The 21,131-nt window shown below is 49.0% G+C and overlaps 1 protein-coding gene across 6 annotated transcripts in view; it reads right to left on the bottom strand.

Annotated features, from left to right (window-relative positions):
- ADAMTS9 (ADAM metallopeptidase with thrombospondin type 1 motif 9) overlaps window positions 1–21,131 on the bottom strand; it is an 80,454-nt gene that overhangs the window by 7,883 nt on the left and 51,440 nt on the right. For 3 of the 6 annotated variants that reach the window (XM_085300103.1, XM_085300104.1, XM_085300106.1), the window contains 7 exons: window positions 10,524–10,691; window positions 3,635–3,805; window positions 2,686–2,880; window positions 867–999; window positions 542–636; window positions 289–383; window positions 60–193 (listed from right to left, as the gene is read on the bottom strand). In XM_085300103.1, coding sequence (XP_085156229.1) covers window positions 60–193; window positions 289–383; window positions 542–636; window positions 867–999; window positions 2,686–2,880; window positions 3,635–3,805; window positions 10,524–10,691 — 991 coding nt within the window. Of the gene's footprint in view, window positions 1–59; window positions 194–288; window positions 384–541; window positions 637–866; window positions 1,000–2,685; window positions 2,881–3,634; window positions 3,806–9,579; window positions 10,692–21,131 lie in introns of those variants that run through there. The other 3 variants (XR_014895246.1, XM_085300105.1, XM_085300107.1) reach the window with 3 other exon arrangements.

Below are 21,131 nucleotides of genomic sequence, written 5' to 3'. Positions count from 1 at the left end.
ACTATAGTTGTGTAAAATAAACATTTTTTTTTTAATGGCGAGGCCCTGTGTTTACTCACTTATTATTTGCATAGTGTTCAGGTCCAGCCTTACTTTGCTGAAGGTGGAAAACCCAGCTGCTGTGTAATCTTTCCTACACTGGCAGTCTTCGCGCCGGCTCCCGTTATACGGACATTCAGTCGGGTTATGTAACCTAAATCAGAAGAAAACCCTTTCTGCTCATGACGGAAAACATCCTGCCACGGCGAAGAAAAGCCTTGTGAAGGTCAGAATTAAGGGATTTCTTACCTGTATCCGTACACTTCTGAAAAATTCTCTGCGTCCCCGTTTACAAGGGTCACGTACTCTTTTGGGTTGTCAGTCTGCATCCCAGAGCAATACACCTGAGAGATACAAGCCACAGTTTTGTCAGGCATCACGTGCCAAGGAAGGTCTAGAGAACTGAAGGTGGAAGAGGCAAGAGCGGAGGGAAAGAGCACGCGCAGGGTCCTCGTACACCTTCAGGAAATGCATAAGCTATCAATCTGTTGCCAAAATGCACCTTTAATGTCTTTCCTTTCACTTTAAGGAAATATTCACCATCTTCAGTGACACCTTTGAGATTTTTAACATCTTTGCAGCTCCTGGGTAACTCACCTGAAACGAAAGAGAAATACTTGTAGTCACTGAGCAACTGTATATCAAAATTTCTTCTGTGAGGCATCTAGCACACCGAAGAGCATGCTTATTTTTAAGAAGTCTCCCTCAAGTGCCTTAGCACCTAGCTGGATGTATCCCAAAGCTTGGAAATGCGGCACATCTCCAGGAGTCTGGTGGAAACTCAAGCTGTAAGAAAGGCCAGGGAAGGTGCAAATCCATAGACTTACAGTCATGGACGTTGTGACATGTCCTCCTTTCCTCAGGTTTGAGATCTGCGTGGCACAAGCTGCTGGCCTGGTCATCGTTGGTTAAACACTGCACTGAGCGGTGCATGACTCCAACGCCGCAGGTAACGGAGCACTGGAAGATAAAAGACCGAGATTCATGTTTTACCCCCTGGCCAAAGAAAAAACAGAGACGGCCAGTTTCTGCTTTACTAAGGGCGAGCAGCAAAGGCCCCAATCCAGCAAAGCTTTCAAATGTAGGCTTAATTTTAATCATATAGGCAACCCCTTTGATTATTAATCCTTTCATTATTATCATCATCATTAATTACTTTTGAGGAGTCTACCATACCAGTTTAAAGCTTAGCACTTACATGCTTTGCTGGATGAGGCAGCATTAATTAAGGTGAACCACGTGCTCAAGCAAAACTGTTCCTTTATCATACGAGGAAGATTGTGCAAGACAGAAGCAGTCACCAAAAGGCCTAAATGCTAGAAATCCTCTCTTTGCTGCTCTGAAACACTGCTTGGGTCCTCTGAACCAACACGGCACAGTCCTTTTTTTAAATCTAAACTGTACTGTAAAACTCAGCCTAGAAATCCTCTCTCTCCTCACCCTCTGTAAAAATGTCTGCACCTACGCTTGCATTGGTCATCCTCGAATGCCCCAAATTGAGGGCAATCTTAAGGCTGAAACGCCACAAGTTACTGGAGCTACTGAGTAATAGCTTGTCTGGGCTGGCCGCTCGCGAGTGCAGCAAATCAGGTGGCATCAGCCTCCTGAAGCAGGATGAGCACAAGCGCTTCCCAAGGAGCATCTTGGTAGCCCCCCATAACTTGTTCTTTCAGTATTTTAGACTGAAAAATCAGGTCTTTCTAAAGGTACTAGGTTAGGCCAACACGAAAGTGAAGACGCTTCTCTGTTTAGAAACACATAATCGACATAAGTGCACAGTGAGACACTCTTCAACGGCTCAGGTTACTCACAGCCTGGTGTTTACTCTCCATCCATCCTGCAACCAAAAAACTTAACCAAGGAGCAGTTTGCCCACATACTTGCCCATCAAAGGTGATGGTAACTCTATGAAACTCCTTTGAAAATCAGAGATGAGAAGGGTTCTGGCACTTTACAGTCACTGATACATTCGGGAGCCCAAATGTAGGAGGAAGAACTTGCTCCCTGAAATGGAGAGCCCTCTAAAAAGTTCTGTTAACGAGGTCCGATTGGAAATTTTACACTGAAATGTGGGGGGAGGGTAATGCCTGTTCCTGGAAACTGAGCCTTTTGCTGTAATTCTCCACCCTGACTTGCGGGGAAAACCTGAGACTTCCTATGGGGCACCAGCAACTTATGTTTCAAACAGCTCTGCCGCTTCCTACCACACCTTTCACTATGTTTTCCCCACTTTGACCCTCGTTGCCTTGTAAGGATTTGACAAATTACTACAAATGCCTGAGCTGCATTAATAAATCAATTTTATGGGAGCAACACTGCATTTCAGAGAGTGACAGAAGCTCAAAGCAGTGAAATGTTAGAGCTTTAACTAAAATCTGATCTTGTAGTTCAGGCCCCAGGAATGGCTCAGCACAAATAACTTTAACAGAAAGGCTGAGTTTTACCCTGCCCTGTCCCAGCATTTGCAAGAAGGGGAGAGAGAAAAAAAAAATCTTTTAAGGCTCAAATGACCAGCAAGACCTCCCAAGTCTTGCTCTTACACATGGACAAGCAGGATCAACCCACCAGCTTTTATTTTTTTTTCTCCAGAGCTTTCCATCGTTTGCTAAAATTATTTGTGGTTAAAACAAGAAGCTTCCAACTTACGCTCCCCCAGTTGCCGACACGCCAGGATGCCGAAACGGGACATTCCCCGAGGTAGCAGGGTTGGATGTTCGGCGGCTGCGTGCCGGGACAGTTGACCATGTTCTGGTAGCCGTACTCGTAGTGGTCCTTGCCGGTATAAATCTCGCTGCAGGACACCAGGCGCTGCCGGTATCCCTTGCCGCACGTCACGGAGCACTGCGGGCAGAGGCAGCGCCCGTGAGCGCGTGCCCGCGCGGGACAGCTCCGCCGGCTTTAAAGACGCCAAGCTGCTCGGGACGATCCCTAAATAACCAACGTGCCTCCCCGAAGTGGACTTAACCCAGCCACGGGCAGCGCACGGCCACCGGCGGCCAACGCTGCCTTGCAAAGGCCGGTTCCCCCGGCCCGTCTGCAGGGTCGCTTGTGCCAGGTGGGCTCCCGGCACAAGTTCTCTCTTCCCAAGGGCAAACAAGATCCCCCGTGAATCAACAACTTATTAATCTATCCGGGGAAGGTGTCTTTTTTCCTTTCTTTTCTCCCTTTTCTCGCCGTGGGACTCGCAGAGGAGGAGCTCGGCAAGCATTGACCTGGAATAGCAGGTCCTTGGGAGAGACTGGAAGGAAAGGAAGGTTTTGCCTGTAACTAGAGGAAAACCGCTCCTCTCCCAAGCGTCCAGCGGGAGCAAAGCCCTCCAGCTCCGCCGGCCCTCGCGTGCGTCCTCGTCCTCGTGGCCCGAGCATCCGCGGTGGGCGCAGGCGGAAGGACGGCGGTCCATCCCCGGGCAGGCGGTTTCACAACCCTGCAGCATTTCTCCCGGAAAACTCTCCAGGAGAGCGGGCTGCTCTGGGAAGTAGCCACTCCGGCATGTTTTCTTTCCTTCCCTGCCCTTATTCTACCTTTCCGATCAGCGCGCAGAGGGAGGCCGCCAGCGCGGGACCCCCGCCGGCGGGGACCCCGGCGGCTCGCTCACCTCCGACCACTCGCCGGTGATCCAGACGTACTCGCAGGGCGGCAGGCGGCAGCTCTCCACCTCGGCGGGGCGCTTGGCGGCGTCGCAGTAGGCGCTGCTGCTCRCCCGCTTGTTCTCGTCCACGCAGACCACCCTGCGGCGCCGCGCCGCCTCCCCGCACGTCTTGGTGCACTGTTTGCAAAAAAAAAAAAAAAAAAGAGAAAGAAAGAAAAGAAAGAAAAGAAAAAAGAAAAGGAGAAAAAAACTCCGTGCTCGGCACCCGCACCTCTTGCTGCTATTACCTGGGGGCAAACAGCGGGTGCATCCCGCTCCCGTGCCCTGGAGGCACCAGCCCACGGGAGGGATGTGAGGGAAACCGAGTTAGCGCAGGGGATGGGGTGGCCAGGCTGGGGAATGCCGCGGAGGGGGCAGACACGGGCCGGGGCTCTCCTTTTGGCCCCACGCTCTCGTTAAACACCGCCTGTTACGGAGAGCAACCCACGTTGTCCAAGCGCRATTGCTCTGCTAGGTCTTCTGGAGACCGTGCAGACCCGATCCTTTCGGGGAAAAAAAATAACGTGGCCGTGCGGCTGCCTCACTCCACGTCCAGGAGCTGGACGCGCATCTCACAAAACCACAAACGAAACAAAATAAGCCAAGGCAAGAGCAACTGGCTGGATAAAACTGTATTTTTGTTTAAATTACCATCGGTAATATGGTGCCAATACTTTCAACTAACAGGGAGAAAAATGCATGGAAGTAATCATTTTATGTAACGTGCAGGAAATGTCTTCCCCCACGGAAAGGATGTAATATGGGATCGGACCATCCCTATCTGTATAAAGACACCGTTTGAAGTCACCTAGGCTGGGGGAACCCGAACCGCGACACGCCGGCGTCGCCAGACCTGCCTTTCTGCAAGCAGCTCTCAGAATCGAGACCGCAAACTAGCGGGGAACTTTGCAAGAACAGCTTAACACGCCGCAGCGCCGCGGCACGGCCAGCAAACCGGGAGAGCGGCGGCGAGCGCGACGAAACGCCTGTCGTAAACGTTCAGCAACCGTGCCAGACCGAGGGGGGCGGGCAGGGGAAGCAATCCCTCCAGAGCCGCGGTTATTCTGCAGGAATGGCTCGGCAGCTCTTAGGCAACAGCCAACATTGCAAAATCCGCAGTCTGCCAGCAGCCCCCCAAGAGCTTCACGTGCTTTCAACCTTCTTTGCTCCCTTGCTTTAAGCCCTTGGAGTCCAAGTCCCTCCTCGGTCCGCGCCGAAACRCAGCAGTCCGGCAGGGCTGGAGTAATGTGTTTGCTCTCTGGGGAAATCACATTCAAGCAAGTCGTGCTGTATCTGCCCTTCTCCGCTATCTCCTTATTATATAAGCAAAATTTAAGGGCGAGTTAGTGCCTTCGACGGCGGCATCGCTGGCTGCCCTGCCTTGGGTGGCTTCTCGGCGGGTGCCTTCCAGCAACGAGCTCCAACGAGTCGTTACTACTGACACTGGCCCTAAACAGCTATCATACAGAAATCCCTTCCGCGCTTTAAAGCATCAGGTGCTGGTGCGAGATTAAACTTTTGCATGTGTTGCACCAGACACCCTTGAAGAGATGCCGTCCTGCAGGGGTTTTCTCTGCAGGCGGTGGTCGTACGGCCAAATAAAACCTTGCCAGCTCTGTGCACTTTGTCACCAGTAAATTGAAGTTTGCCTATTGGTATTTTTCAGGATAACTGGCAATTAAAATAATTGCACCGTGATATTAAATACAGCTCGAAGACAGTGAGCCCACCATGAAAGAAATCAAGGAGATGGAGTAGAGAGGCTCTAATCCGCCACAGCAGCCTTGCAAGACATTATTCACACAGAAACTTCAGGATAGCTCATGAAACGCTAAAGGCCTGCTTTTTCACTTAATATGACGGTAGATTTTGTAGGAAATTGCATATTAATGATAATCACATAAAACAACAGCATCGGGGATAGTTGCCATTGATAGCGAAAGCTGGAAAAACAGGTCAGACATTCGACAAGATCTGTCCCTTTTCCCCCGTTTTCCAAATTTTGAACTATTTCCCTGGCAATTCAGATTAAGGACTTTTTCAAGTAGCTCTGTAGCTGTTTTAAAAGAGTAACAATAATGATAATTTAAAAAAATGCATTGCTTTGTAAAAGCATTCATTGTTTTTCTTTTTCCTAAATCAAACTTGGACACACAGAAGAAGGGAAACCTCCCCCTGTAAGCGCTTCAAACGCGCTTTGGCCAACCCTGCGACCCAAGTCATGCGAGGACGGCAGCATTTTCCCTCAAACAGCAAATGTCAGAGCTGCAAGAACTACATTGCAGCTTCCAAGGCTCCTGTTAAAAAAAAAAAAAAAAAAACTCCTTTCTCTACCATTTTCCCTTTTCCTTTGCAATCTTGGTCTCGGTTTCACTTTGACATTAGCAAGGCCCCTTCTATCGACTTTCTTCCTGCTGGTGTGGGCACTGGGAACAGCTAATTCATGGTGACACAACAGCAGAGCAACAAACTGTTTCCAGTAAGTTCCCTATTGCTTTACATTGGCAAAACCAACTTTTTTAAACAGAAACAACAACAAAGGAAGAACTGAAAAAAAACCCTCTTGACAGATCCCCTTTAAAGATAAGAAATCAAGCACAAACCACTGCTGGAATGTTATTTTGCATCCTACTTTTCAGGTCAATTAGGGTTCATTGCCATTCCTTGCTCAGAAAATACTAATGCAACGTGGGGCTCCTCACTGTAAATAACACGCAGCCAGTACTTACGGCTGGGAAACAGGCGATCTTGCTTTTGTCACCAKCTACGAAATAAGAAAGCCCTCAAACGAGGAACGGCTTGGGAGCAGACAAAAGCGCGAGCCCGAATCAGGCGACATCTGCAGCACGTTGCATTAATGACTCTTTGGGGGCTGCAGCGGGGGCAGGTTTTCCCAGGCAGAAGGAGGACTGCAGCAATAAACAGCCGGAGGTAGGATACATCCAGATTTTCCCTTGTTACACTGCGGGCAGATTTCTGCCTACTTTTAGATACAGGAGCCTGAATTTCTCTGTTTCTCAGACATCTATAAATTATTATCTACAGCACAGCGCCTTTAACAGCTTGTTTTTTCTTTCGCTTATTACTCCTTACTGGTGCATACTGTAATAAGTTTAGTGGTACTTAACTTCACTCTGCTGTGGGGGCTTCCCTGCTAGAGCCTCAAACACGTTACGCAGATGTGGAATAAAAAGAATTCGTGCTTATAACAGAAGGCGCGTAAGAAATCAGGAGGTATGTGCTTAAAGCACAGCTATTACGATTACCCGTTTGCTGACTTAATTAATACTTCATTAATGAGGTACRCAACCTCATTAATACACGAGGAGCTAAGAAAACAAGCGTACAGCCAATTATCGCAAGGCCTCTAAAAGCAAGCTTTCTTAGGGCAGGGGATTAAGCGGCACGGAACGGGGAAGCGATCCTCTCCGGCCGGTTCCCAGCGCCCTCCGTAACGCTTCGTTTGCTTTCTCCRAAGCGCGCCCGGAGAAAAGCCGCCGGCGAGCGCGCGGAGCGGCTTCCTCGGGGCGGCTTGCAAAGCAGCGGTGGGGCTTCTGCCACCGCGAGCGCTGCCCGTCTGCTGCGCTGCCTCGGCTCTGGTTTATCGCGCTTCTCGTCCCACGCGCCCCAGCACGGACAGCTAATCGGAGCCAGGCGAACGAACTCGGGGGGGACGCGCGCCCCGGGACGCAGGCGCTGCTCCGCGGCGCCGTTCGGCTCGCGGTCAGCACCCACCTCCCGAGCGCGCGTCCGGGCGCCGCGAGAAGGGCAGAGCGAGTTACGTGGCGGCTCCGGCGCGGAGGGGCAGAGCCAGCCGCGGCGCTGGGGCAGCGCCAGGCCCGGGCGGGAGGACAGCGGCGCTCGGCGCAGAGACGCGAACCGCCCGCTGCCCGGCCGGCCGGCGAGGACGCCTTCCCTCGGCGGCGTTGCAGGTGCGTGTGCCGGGGGAGGCTTCTGCGGCTGAGGGCTGCACGGCGGGGGGGGGTTTCCAGCGCGCCCGGTTACTGCACCGTAATTAGCACGGGAAAAAGAAATCACGGCACGGCCCCGGCCTTAGGAAATAGCGCTGGGGGCAAGGGCAGCCCCGGGCTGCTGCGAGGGGGCCAAATCAGGGCCGGGGGGAGGCTGCGCTCGAAATAATAAAATTATGCTCTATCACAGAGGCAAGGACAGGAGGTGTCTTACACCCGAGCCTCCTCCTGATGGTTTTAATCCACTATACTGCTCGGGCAGCTTCTCTCAATCTCGTAGAAATGCAACTAGCTGGTCCTGCTGAGTATCGAAGAGCGGAACAGGCCTGAGGCTGCCGGTTCGGGAGCGGGGTGCCGTGTGCCCCCCCACGGGGTGCACGGGCCAGTCGGTCCGTCTGCGGGTTTTTAGGAGCGCTCCTTTTCCTACCTATCCCAGGAGGGCAGCGCGTTAGCGCAGCTGCGGAGCAGTGCTGCCRTATAAAAATACGGAGCGCGCTCTCAGTCTGTAACTGAAATAAGTAAATACCCGACAGCAGAATAAATATTAGTATTTTAACGACGTGAAAGGTAAATGACCGTAATTGATACCACTTAGGAGATACAAACACATTAAATCTGACATTTCAGTGCAGACGTAAGCAAGTTTAAAACCTGGAGCGAAAACCTTTCCTCTTCCCTCCTGATTAATGCAAATATTAAAAGAGCTTTGCCGTAGGAAGATGGATTCATAACAACCTAGAAAGAACTACCCAGGCYCTGAATACCAAACATCCGGAGAGCAAAACACCTGGGACTGCAGCACTCGGCTCAGGCGGCTTCTCGCCGCGATGCGGTTTTAGCCCCGCGCGCGGGGAGCGGGCGAAGGCGTTCGGGTCGGAAAACCCTGCCTTGGCTCTCACGCGGGCTTCTGCCGGCTTACCCACGGCGAAAAGGGGCCAGCTCACGGCAGCTTGGCGCCGGGGTTATCCTTCAGAGGCAATTAGACCTGCAGAGAAGCCTTTTTGGRTAATATCTAAATGCAAACCGGTCGCGGCTCCTGCTGCCAGCCGAGCGGGACGAGCGTCACCTGCGACGCAGAAGGTGACGCCGAGTCTCCGTCCCCACTGCGATCCCGATTTAGCACAACCCGTGAGGGTCYGGACGGATGGGGACCGTATCAGAACATTTTATGTGCTCTCAAAAGGCCCAGCCCGATCGCGCGCGTCTCGCAGGCTTTCGGAGCAGGCTCCTGGCTGGCCAAGCACGCGCGGCGCCGCCGACCCGAGCGGTGCAGAGCTGCGGTGCAGAGCTGGGGTGCACAGCGTCAGCCGAGGAGCTGCTAGGAACCCGCTGCCTCTTCTTAGCCCCATCGTTAGCGTACAAATATTCTTTAACCGCCTCGTCACAAAACATTACCCCAGGACATAAATCGCCTCATCCTCCCATTAACTTCAGCTTCTTTCTCGCACATGCATAAAATTACCTCCAATCATGTGGCGGAATGGTCGGAATTTGAAAACACTTATTTTTATCAATTAAAATTAGCGTATTTTAAAGCAATCAACAGACCGTTACRTTATTATGGTTAGAATTATTAGCTGGAAAAAAATTGCTTTTGGGAGCAGTCACTTTAAATAAGGAGCAAATCAGATATGACGAGACTATTTAATGGCCTCGAGTTTCTTTTCTTTTTGCCAGTGTGGCTTCTTGTACAAAATTAAGGTTTCAGTCCTGCARATAATAAAACAGGGACTTAACTTTCAATATGGGAACAGCCCTGCTYGGTTCAGCAGGGGCTACGTGGATGCTCCTGGGTCCTCAGAGCCTTATCTCATGTAAAGGACCAGGATCTAAACAACCTAAACTCCACGGTGCAAGCACGCTTTTGCCATAACACACGTAAAGGCAAGTACTGCCGTCCTATGAATTCACAGGTAAGAATAAAAAACAAATACAAGTCTGAAAACAATCACAAAGCATTGATGGGTTTATTGGCTTTTTTAATACTTGACATTTAACAATAAGATGATATCCTAGACCTAATATTTATGTGTGTGCATGTAGATTTGTTCGTGGTTTACGTTTTAGGGAACTTGCATGCAGTGAGAACTGGTGTTTTGTACCTAAATTTAGAGGAGAGACTGCAAGAGAACATGATGTTTTACAAATTAACAGTTCATTTAGTCTGGGATTTGCAGTAATTCTGCTGATTAGCACACTATTGAGGTAGAGCCAAAATTGAGATCAGAGCTAAAAATGTGATGCAGCAGATTCAAGGTGATGACAAATATATCACATTCAGAAAAACAAGGACTCAAGAGATGCTCTCAGCAAACAAGATACTGAATAACTCCAAGCACTCGCACGTTTTCAGCAGCCTCTACTCTACGCATCAAAGTATCTGACATTTTAATGAAGCAAAATTAAGTGATGAGCTTGTTAAGAAACAAAAGGTAGCAAAAGGCATTTTTAATGGATAACTGATTGCTCTTTGGGCTTTCCCAGGAAGCTGATAAWAAAATTAATTTCAGATTTCTCAAAACTAAGAAAGATTTTGCTTGAGATGTGACATTTAAATACTAATGACACTAAAAACAAGAATAATAGTAGATTTTCTATAATATTATATACTAATGGGTTTTCTATCAGGAGCTTAAAGTATGCAACAAAGAATTTRCAATCAGTTGGACACTAAAAGCAAGTTTCCATGTTTTCAGCTGGTACAAATCAGTGTCGCTCCACTGCTGCCCATGAAGCCACACTGTTTTACACCACCTGAGGATCTGGCCTAGAACATTTACCCTTGAAAAATTCAAGAGGACAGAAGTGAGGGGAAAAATAGTTTCTAACCAGTCTGACAGATGAGGAATATCAAATGATGCAAAAGGGTAATCAGTGCGTCTCACCTGTCCCCAATTTCCCGATTTCCACTTCGGACATCTGCCCCCTCTGCATTTCTTTTGCACATTGGGTTTAGCAAGGTGCTTGCAATAATCTTCTTCTACATGCCTCCCTTCCTTTGACAAACAGTACACAGTTCGGTGCTTTTGACCCCTTCCACAGGAGACAGAACACTGTAAATATAAAGTAACAAGAATCAGCTTTCATACAGGGCCGTCTACGTTGTTACACACGGGCCACGACTACACGGGGGACTTCGCTACAGCTGGACCAAAGAGCACGTCACTAGGCTCCCCGACAGCCCGCACAAGGTTTCGGGGGGGAGTGGTAAAGAAGGGCAGAMTGTAACCCACCGGACATGCTCCCATTTGCATTGCGTATCGCATGACATTCTTGGTGAAACCCCCCAAACGCCAATATCAGGATAAGGAAGCTGACATTTAGCAGGGATAACAGGGTTCAGGGCACGATTCCTGGCATTGCTCTGGCGGTTTCAAAGGAGGAATCAAGGCAGCAGAGCCCTGAGCATCTACTGAGAAGAACTTGAAAGGGACCGTTTCCCTACMCCTCGGTACAAAGGGAGGTGAACTGTGGGTAAATCAGGAGGGTAAAGTACGATACCAGCCTTCACAGAGGGAAATAACTGCACAAAAGGCAACACAGAGGTGAAAAATCCAGTCTTTCCATGTTCGCAATATTAAAACTCATGTTTGTTTAATTCTGCAGCAGACACTGCAGACTGATTTTCTTTTTTACTAAACAAAGACTGAAACCGGGACAYGCTCACCCTTAGGATTTATGCGTTTTGAAAACAACCCAGAAGAAGGCGAGAAGGCAGAGCATGAAAATCAAAGCAAAAACCAAATCAGCAGGTATGTTAGCTGCAACCTTTGTAGTGAGGCAACTAATTTGATCCTCCCTCTGCAGGTTCACTGAACTTTTTCAAATGTGACCACTTCTGGCATGCAAACCCCAAGCAACTTCACTTTGATTTCAGATTAGTCTCCTCCAAAAGATTTAGGAATCAAAGGGGTCTGGAATCACGACAAGAATTTAATATGACAGTTTCTTGTAGAACAAGCTTCTTACTCAGCATGATGCACCCAAGGACTGTTTCAGTTTCTTCATTACATGTTATGCAAGTCATTACATGCCGCATCACCAGCATCCTAGTTTAATTCTTGGACACAAACAGTATTTCAGCCCTCTCTCAATATAAATGCTCTGCTTCCTTTTCAGACTGGCGCAAACATGCAGAGATGATGCTGCTTCCTCCTTTTTGGAGTCACTCCATCAGTAGATTTGCTAAGAAATAAATTACAGGCCAAAGTCTTCCCAGGCTATGAACATAGTTGAAACCTAACAAAACACAGATTGTGTATGCAGCAGCTCTGGAAGATCCATTACACTAGAAATTGGCACATGCATTGACAGCTGTGATTATTTTAAATTACAGCACTACTTCCAAATCATTCATCCTCTGTGGTGTTAAGAGGTATACAAAGAAACACTGAGAGAGCAGTAACTTGTTCCAAAGGCTTACAAAGGAAGAGTTCAGACAAACGTGGAGAGAAAGGGATGTAACTCATAAGATTGTTGACGCTTATAAGTATGTATAAACAATGTCCTGAAAAAGGCAGTTTTCCTGCTGTAAGAGCACTAGCAGAGCCACAAAGCCAGCCAGCTTCCCTGGAAATCAATGGGATTAAAGGGGCCTTCATTAGGTGCCTGCCCCAACGCAGAGCTGGCCGTGGGAGACCGACCTGGCTCTGCATCCGGGTGGATGCTAGACACCTGAGACACTGCAGTGCATCTGAGAAGATGCACTCTGGCGAGAGATGGGAGAAGGCCACCCACATCTGCAGCACCTCCAGCTTCCTGSGCAATGAACGTCAGCGACAAGGAGGAGATGTCAAATCCCACCAAACCCAGTTATAAAATTCTAGTATTTGCACCCATCTTTGGGCTAAATGCTAATATTGATACTTTCATATGAATTCAAATGACCCTCAGCAAGCACTCTCCATATGGCTTGACATCACTGTCTCTAACACGACAGGGGAAGCTCAGACACTTCATTGGTACTSTGTCTTGCCCCGCATCCCAATCCAGCGGAGGGAAGTGCATCTTCTCCCTCATTTAATTAATATATTGACCCTGCTGTTTATTCTAAAGAAAGAGCATCAACATTGGGCAGCAACGCAAGCACAYTTCTCAGGACCTGAAGTTGTCCGACACACCTTTCATCTTACAAATGTAAGCAGTAAAGTCCACAGTTTTTAATCCCTCTTTTTCAAATTGCTTCACCTTGGCCTGGAGCCTGTATCCCAGCATGCCACGATCACACTCGGCACGCGGGAAGCTCCGTCCCGCCAGGAGGGGTGCACGGGACGGGCAGGCAATGCTTGGAAAGCGGGAGACAGGGCTGCAGGCGCACTGTGGTGCACGCTGGGTCTGAGGCATAATTTGACTAATTTTCATAATACACAGATATAATTCTCTAGATCAATCATTTTTATGCCTGTCTTTAATACAAATTAAAGATAGGCAGCTGTGCCTTTTTGGACCCAAAACATCCATTTGCTTTCACATACATGTGAGTTATGATCTCATTTGCACTGACAGAAAAGAGAGGTTGAATAAATCTAATGTAACCAAGTATTAGAGACCGAAAATTCCTTTACAAAGAGTCTACTTCATAACGGCCTTTTAATTCTTCTCAGGTATTTCCATCTTCTATTTGGCACACAGAGTTTAAACATATGTAAGCCACATGCAGAAAAGAGCTTAATAGTGCACTTCATCTCAGTGCTGCGTACCTTAGGGGAGCAATACACCTAGCTACTCCAGTTGGCCTAATCATTTATTTTTGGCCCTGGAAGAACTTTGCATTTCATTAAACGAACTCTTTTCATCACTGGAAATGTTGCAGGCGCACACGGTATCTATCAATAACAACACCATAGCAAGGTAAGCTTTGACCTTGGCTTCTTTAAAGCGTTTGAAAAGCACAGACAAAAACACTCCTTTCACAGATTTCTTTCTTCCGCTGCTTTTTTTCACCCCCCTATCTAGAAGACACTTCAAAGGGCTGGGGAAGGTTCTCTGTGGAATAGGAGCCTCATCCAAGGAGCTTTGAAGTCATCAGAAAGACTTCTACTGGGTTTAATTGTCTCGGGATCCAGCCCTGAAGGTGCAGCCAAGGAACTGCACCAGGGCTTGTTTTGCTACCCAGCTTCCTGGAGATGARGATCACCCAGACGTGGACACGCTCGCCGCCAGCCTGCCTGTGCCTCCGCTGAAATGCTGGGAAACGTTGCTCTAAAACACTGTTTCCAGCTTACGGCAAAGGCAGACGGCCCAGCAAGGAGTATCGCAGCGCCGGGGCGAGCCCCACGGGCCGGCCGCGCTCTCCCCGCCGTGACGGCGGCAAGGTAAGCGCGGCGCGCGGCCGCCGGGGTGGGCAGGGAGCACGTTTCTGCGAGGTCCGGGCAACACGCAGAGACTCGYGTGGAACACCAAACCTGCGCAGGAGCGGCTTGAAGTCAGACACCCGCTCACACCTGGTGCTGAGCACAGAGAGTGAGGCCGAAAGGACTTCYCTAAGAGCGTTAGGATCAAAGCTTTGGGCACAGAGTTAGGGCAACGATGCTTGTTGCAGGATGGGTTTTGTTAGCACGCCTCGAAGCACGGATGGGTGTGCTGCTGCTTTTTTTCAAATAAACATACTGCTTGTTTACGTGCAACAAAAGGTTTAAATAAATCTGACMAAAAAATTCCCATATCCTCTTTTTCCAGGGAGGTCAGAACACGATGCTAAACGTCTCCTGCAATGCAATGCTCTGTTCCAGCATAGCAAGCTCGTGCATTCATTCCCACAGAAATTTGTTTTCTGTTTCAGAGTCCAAGGATGACGAAGACTATTTTATTTTACTGAGTACATATGAGTTGCTTTAACCTAACTTCCCTGCATTTCCTGCTCTGAAGATGAAGGTATGTCTTCATTAAGACCTCACTAAAGCGGCAAGGCTATGACCTGATTCCAAAGCTTCTCCCTGGCCTGGGAGCAAGAAAAAACAGAATATATACCTAAAAAAGCACTTAGAAACATGCACAAAATTTCTGGGTGGTTAGGCCCAGGTGCTGAACGTTCAAAAGCCAGTCTTGACCCTGCACATCCTCGCGTTTCCTACGTCACAGCGACTCTGCTGAGAAATTCGAGGTGCAGGCTGGGACCACATTTTTCTTGGCTCCTCTTGCAGAAGAGCGCTGTCTCCACGCTGCWCCCCTGGTTGCACAGCAAGCAGTGCCTGGCTGGCACCAAAGCTGTTCAATAGCCCTCAACAGAAATGAGCAAATCTTAGTTAAAAAAGAGAAAAAAAACAAAAAAAACCCTCCCATGCAGTGCAGATCAGTCAAAAGGGATGGAGTGGCTCTGCTTCTCATTAACTGCTTCCCATGCACTCAACGGGCAGCTAACTACAGGGCACAGGAGCAAGCAACCAAGGAGAATCTAAGCAAATTCTCCACTAAAAGAGAAAAGTTTCRAAAAAAATGCTGTCAGGCCGCTTCTCCAGGCCCCATGCATCAGTCTACGATTTGGGAGGTATTCGAGATAATGAATGCAAGCTGTGGTGATCACCAAATGAATTCCCTAAGATAAGTATAACTCCAATAGCTCCCGAAAGGCAGGGATGGGGGGGTGGCGGAGAATTAGACTAAAACCATCTTTATCAGATTCTGCCAGCGGCAACTTTTTGGAGGAAATTAATACCAATCCTTGTAGGTTTAGATTTCCAAACGTTACAGATTATATTGAAAGTAAGCACTCATTCATGCTTCCCAACCGTCTGAGCCGAAACATGTGCTGGATGAAGCAGAACGGGGAGGACGGCGGAGCCCTACAACGTTGCTTCTCGCTCCGACGTACCCTTTACGTTAGGGGCTGCGCTCYCGGACGTCAGCACACTTTTCCAACTGCAAGTGCAGCCCGACCACGCGCCCTAGMAGTCACATTTCACCGTCCCGTTAGCGTACGTCGCTCGTTGCTTTGAAACCCCATTCCTCCGGCTGCATTGGCACATGGAGAAGACAGTGCCTGCGGGGTGGGGACACGGCGTGTAGGGCACCRTTCACCCGGGCTGCCTTTCTTTTTCTTCTGCCAAATTGTAAGAGGGAGCCACGCCGCGATGCATACAGCTATTGGGAGCTGCAGAGCCCAYGGTCCTGGTGATTTTTCCTAGTATGAGGCCAGAACAGCTGATACTTGTATGTTAAGAGGGGATGGTGGTCTCCACACTCAAGGGAGGGCAACTAGACCAGAGCCCTAAGCAAAACAAACCAAAGCATCGCCCTACAGCTTGGAAGAGGCTTTAGAAATGCTTAATCTGAGCTGACTTTCCAGAGAAACAGGAGCTCTGAACAAAAGACATAAACATTAGAGGTTTCTTTTGGTGCAGTTCCAGCATGCTTGTGAGCATTGTCCAGAAACCTCTGTGGAAATGTCCTGAGGAGCCAAAGGGTGTCCCTTGGCGTGCACAGAGCAGACTGTACCCCATGTCCCAAGGAGCAGTCCTTGCCCCCGGCACGGGCGAGAGGGAACAYGCGTGCTGGCTCGCCACCAGCTCTGCTCGCCCTCGCCAGGCAGCGCGTGCTGGTTGTGAGCCCTCCGGCTTCTCTACTCTCATTGCTGCAGCAGGACGGTCCACAGAGCTGGCTGAAACAGCCTCCTACTTGATTATTTGCAGGAGCGAGAAATAAAATAATCCAATAAGCCTTCTCCCTTCCACTACCAAGCCAAGCTGAATGAACTGGGAAGATGTTTACTGACARGTAAAAAAGGGACATTTCTTAAAGAAAGGGTTTGTTACAGCAGCAGAAAGGAAGAGGCTGATGTGCCTGGAGCCCATTCTTCCAGCTAGCAAAGACCATCTCAAAAGAAATGACCTTCTTGGGCAGAGGATCTACTAACTTTTCCAAAATCTAAGGCCCCAAGAACTGAAGTCAACAGAATGATTTCTCTRAGCTTGGGGACATCACAAAATAAATGGGAGAAAAACAGGTAACTACAGCAAGAAGAGAAGCCAAGCATTTCTTCYATTGCACCCTTCTGCTACAAAGCACCTTCTCCACCTCCCTTAACTGCCCACAGCGTTGCTACATCCTATACAGAGGCTTCCTGAGCACTGAAGGTGGCAGGGCTGGGAACACACCAAGCCTGCCCTAAAAGCTGCATCTCTGCACTGGGGCAACCTATTCAACTTAAAAGAGCAAACAAGAAAAAACAGCAAGGAGTGACAGCAGGTCCCCCCAAGGAGGGAAGCATTGGATGTCGTTTCCTCAAATTAGGAGGAAATGTGTAAGCTACCCAAGGAAGCCAGGGATGTAGAATGGGATGTAGAAGCGACTGATGAAACCTATTTTCCATGCTGTGGCACTTTTTTAAAAGTAGCAATTGAAGCAGCAAGCAGCCTAGGCACACTGACACTTCATTTTTTTCAGGAAACTGTTGTATTATAACACTATTTAGAAGTCTCGTTCAAGAACAGGATTTCTCCGTGCTAGATGATGTGACACAAAAATAAGCCAGCCTTGTTTCACAGGTGAGCATCACACCGGGTGGCTGTAGCAGCGTTGAGCTCCTTGCTGCTCCCTGGCCTTATAAAGAACAATCTTGGCTTAATACAGCAGTGATCAGACACTGTTTGCCTGCCTGTGTACAGCCTTGGGCATCAAAAACATTTTCACACACGCTGCTGGCTCACTTGCCTTCCCTGTGAGCTAGTAAAAAGCAGAACATGAATAGAGCATTAAGTGCTTTGGAATGAGATGGACTACAGCGTTGTGCCTTAACGGCCGCGCTGATCAGTCGCCATGCAAGTTGGAAGCCGGTAAATGCCTTTGTGCTCACTGTCCTTCATCATCACGCGCTCTTGTTGCTAAACCCTAGGTTTCGAGCAGCAGCTACACTTGCAGTTTAGGCTGTACACTGTAAATTCAACACACAGGCAAAACCACGTGCAGACTTCCCAGCTCAGGGAAGATGCTGAACTTCACAGCTCATCCTTGCAAGTGTGTTACTGCTCTAATGTGTTTCCTGCAGTCTAACACACATTTCAGTTGCCGCACAGAAAGCTGGTGCTTTGGGAGACAAGTGTTCCCAGCTATTGCAATTTTATTTATTGCTTTATTTTTTATGTGTGTGCATGTCTATCAGATCCACAGACTTTACAAAGTTAGTAGCCATCAATGGCCCACACAACAAGCCAGTCATCCCTAAACAGCCCACCAGCAATGCTGTAACTTTTTGTTGAAGCTCAGGCCAGCTCTGTGTGTTCTAGAAAGTCACCATATCATGGAGAAAATGCAGAAGAAGGGATGCAGAAAAAAAATCAGCCACTGAAGTACACTGAACGCAGCCAGACAGGCACTGCACCTGTGAACGTTACCTTCGTGGCCCGTGACTCCCACTCCCCGCGGGCTATCGCTGCCGAGGTACTTCAGGCTGCCAGGTAACATGCCAGCGGGAGCTGCTGGCAGGGGCTGAGATGGGACCTGCTCGCTTTGGCAGGAGAAAGGCAAGCACTCCYGCAGTAATTTAGTAAGAAACAGCAGTGAATAGTGATGCAGCTCCCAGCTCCGGCTGGGGACCTACACGGAGGAACTTTGGAAGCCTGCTCCAGGTAGCTCCCCTCTCCGGTGGTGGCAACAGGAGAGGCTATCGCAGGGCAGCGGCAAGCCTAGCAGCCCCGCACCCTGGCACTTCCCCAGCACCCAGCCATTGCAGCAGGGAGGTCAGAGGGGACACTCCTGCCCAGTCCTTTTTATTTMTCCATCAACTAAAGACATTAGGTTTAACCACCCGGTCACATCACAACGGGGGCAGTTGTCCGCAGCAGAGGCGTGTGGATTAAGACACCTGAGAATTAAGTTGTAGGAAATGAAGCCTGCGAGGACCTGATCCTGTAAAGCTCTGCAGAGCATCCTGGGGTTTAAGCGCCCRGTGCCGCAGACACTACCCTGCAGCTCTAGCACAGGGGGTTTCTAAGGTTGCTCTACAGCCTTCCTGTTCACACGGAGCGTCAACACCGCAGCAAACAGGAGATGGCAGAACTGAGAGCAAAAGATACATAGTTCTCCTTATTTAAGGAGAAATAACAGAAGCAGCAACTAAGGACCAGTGATGATAGGCAAACACAGTAAAAATTAAAATAATAATTGGAGCTTAGACAGTAGCAGCAGTGGATCAAGTGATGTTTCACTGCCTGCACAGGAGCTTTGCTCTGGGGCTGCCACAGACCACATGAGTTGAAGCCAAGGCAGCTCCCCRGTAATAGCGGTGGCTCTTGAGCAGGGCAACTGGTCATCACTGGTTTTACCGAGCTGTTACCGTGCTAGAGTTGTGCTTTGGCTCTGAGCTATGGCAGGGGACRTGGCCACGGGGTTATCAGAGGAGGAAACTCAGCTGGGACAGCATCYGTCCGTGCTGCCCCAGATAAACTTGGGCTGAGACATTAAAAGCAGCAACCTCAACTAAATTCAGCCTTTGGGATGAATGCCAAGGAGGACACATGGAGAAACAGAAAAGGCCAGCAGCAAGACCACCAGCGTCGCGGCGCACGGGGTGGCATCCGCCGCCCCTCGGGAGATGTGGCGTGTYGGGGTCGGGGGCACTGGGAGCCCAGCGGGACCCTGCACGGCCGCGTTGCGGGGCCGGCAGCGCGGCACGGTCCGGACCCACGACACGCGCAGCAAAGGGCTCSTGCTTTAAAAAAGAGCAAGTGGATCTGCGCTGTCACAGGCCCTTTTCTGATGCGATAGCCAAAGCAAACAAGTTTTCTGGGTTTTATCGGCCCACCAAACTGGCAGTTCCTGGAGCCACTAGGTCTGACTAACCCTAAAGAGAAGGCAGGCAGCAAACCCGAGAGACAGCAGCTTAGACGGACCAAACTACACGTACAGCAAACTGCTTTCAGACCCGTGGTAGCGGATAGCGATAGGCTAAAAAGTTCTCATTTTGCTCTGTATCGGCTTTATTAAACCGTTGCTAAGGCATCTATTTCTGCATGCTTTTCTGCAGACACCCAAAGYGCACAGAGCACCTCTCTGCAGGCATCTGGGGTGCTGGGCCTGCCCGTCCAGCAGTCCTTGGGTATTGCAACATTTGGCCTTCTCACATGGCCTCTGATGGGTGGGATCATTATTATTAGTTTTCTGATAACACCTGGCACCACATAGAAATACAGACGTGCTGTGGCAATTGCAGGGCCTGAGCCAACACCATATGATTGCAAGGTAGGAAAAACCCCATGAATCCCTGAGTGACTGAAGAGCTAAGGGGCTTATCACTTCATTTTCCAGGCTGGCTTTGTCACTGCAAAAACACGTGTAAAGAATCAAACAGCAACTTAATAATGCTGCTGTTGCAGCAGATTCATTTTCTGCAGAAGAGAGGAAGAGAACAGCAGAATCACGTACGCTTGCAACCAAACCTGCTCCGTTATCACKGATGCCTCAGCAAGAGCTGGTACATGGACTGCTAGGAATACTACCCGCACCACGACAGGAATATGGCTGTTGAACAGCCTATTTGCAGCGGGTTTCACAGGGAGGGCACTTTGCAAGCAGTAGGGTTRACAGAACAAAATGCAAATAACTTGAACTTTCCATCGACACCAATTCTGAGACTCTCCCGAGCGCCAGCTTTSTGGCACGCATGCCGGCCAGGCAGGCTGCACTCTTCCTACCTCGTCCCTGGAGCGACTCTGCCAGTACCTGTGTCCCTGCCCGGGCAGACCCAGCCAAGGAGCCCTGCAAACACCTCAGCCAGCGACGCTGTCACCTTCCAGCCCTGCCTGACGGGGTACGGCATCATCATCCGAGACCAAAACTGAACTCACCCCCACAACAAAGAGTCCGGAGTTTAGCAAGTTAATATTTCAATCCTTTAACACTAAGCTTCTGTTCATGTGCTGCTGGATCAAAAAGCCTTCAGAGAATAAGATAGCAGCATTTCTGTCTATTTGCTAAAGAGCTGGGAAGAACACAACAGTTTTCCGGACACTAAGAGCTATATGACATTTGCATTAGTAGCTAGAACTTTTGATACCAAGCAGTGACACGTACTTGGCAAAATACAGTAGAGATCACTTTTAAAATTATAATTTAAGGGGAAAAAACCAACCAACCAACCAACCCAAATCCAGTATTGTCCACTGGTCACATTCAAACGATTACTAAYCCAATGCAATGAAATCCAAATGACTCACCCAACTGAACCAGCACACTCCCGAGAGGTACAACTGCTTTACCTTATCTATGTATATTTTCTAATTGGGAAGGATTGAAAAGCCTACGACAAGCGAATTCAGTATAATTCATAAATTGGAGCAGGATACAGTTGTATGTTATGGTAAACTCTATACCACCACCATTACTTCTCTTAAGAAAAAGATAAAAGCTGGTTATCATTTTTTTTCCTTAGAACTAATAATTTTATTTCCAGATATAAAAAATACCCGGCCCCTAGAACTGACCAATTTCTAATAAAACATGCCTAGAAGTCACACAGCAGCAAGCTCAGGACACAAAGGCCAAGTCACCTGCTTAGGGAG

The sequence above is a fragment of the Rhea americana genome, unplaced genomic scaffold, assembly GCF_003343005.1.
Source record: "Rhea americana isolate MKP2758 unplaced genomic scaffold, rheAme1 scaffold_16, whole genome shotgun sequence".
NCBI classification, from domain to species: domain Eukaryota; kingdom Metazoa; phylum Chordata; class Aves; order Rheiformes; family Rheidae; genus Rhea; species Rhea americana.
Note: the sequence above shows the minus strand (reverse complement) of the source record. Positions and strands in the feature narration are given on the sequence as shown.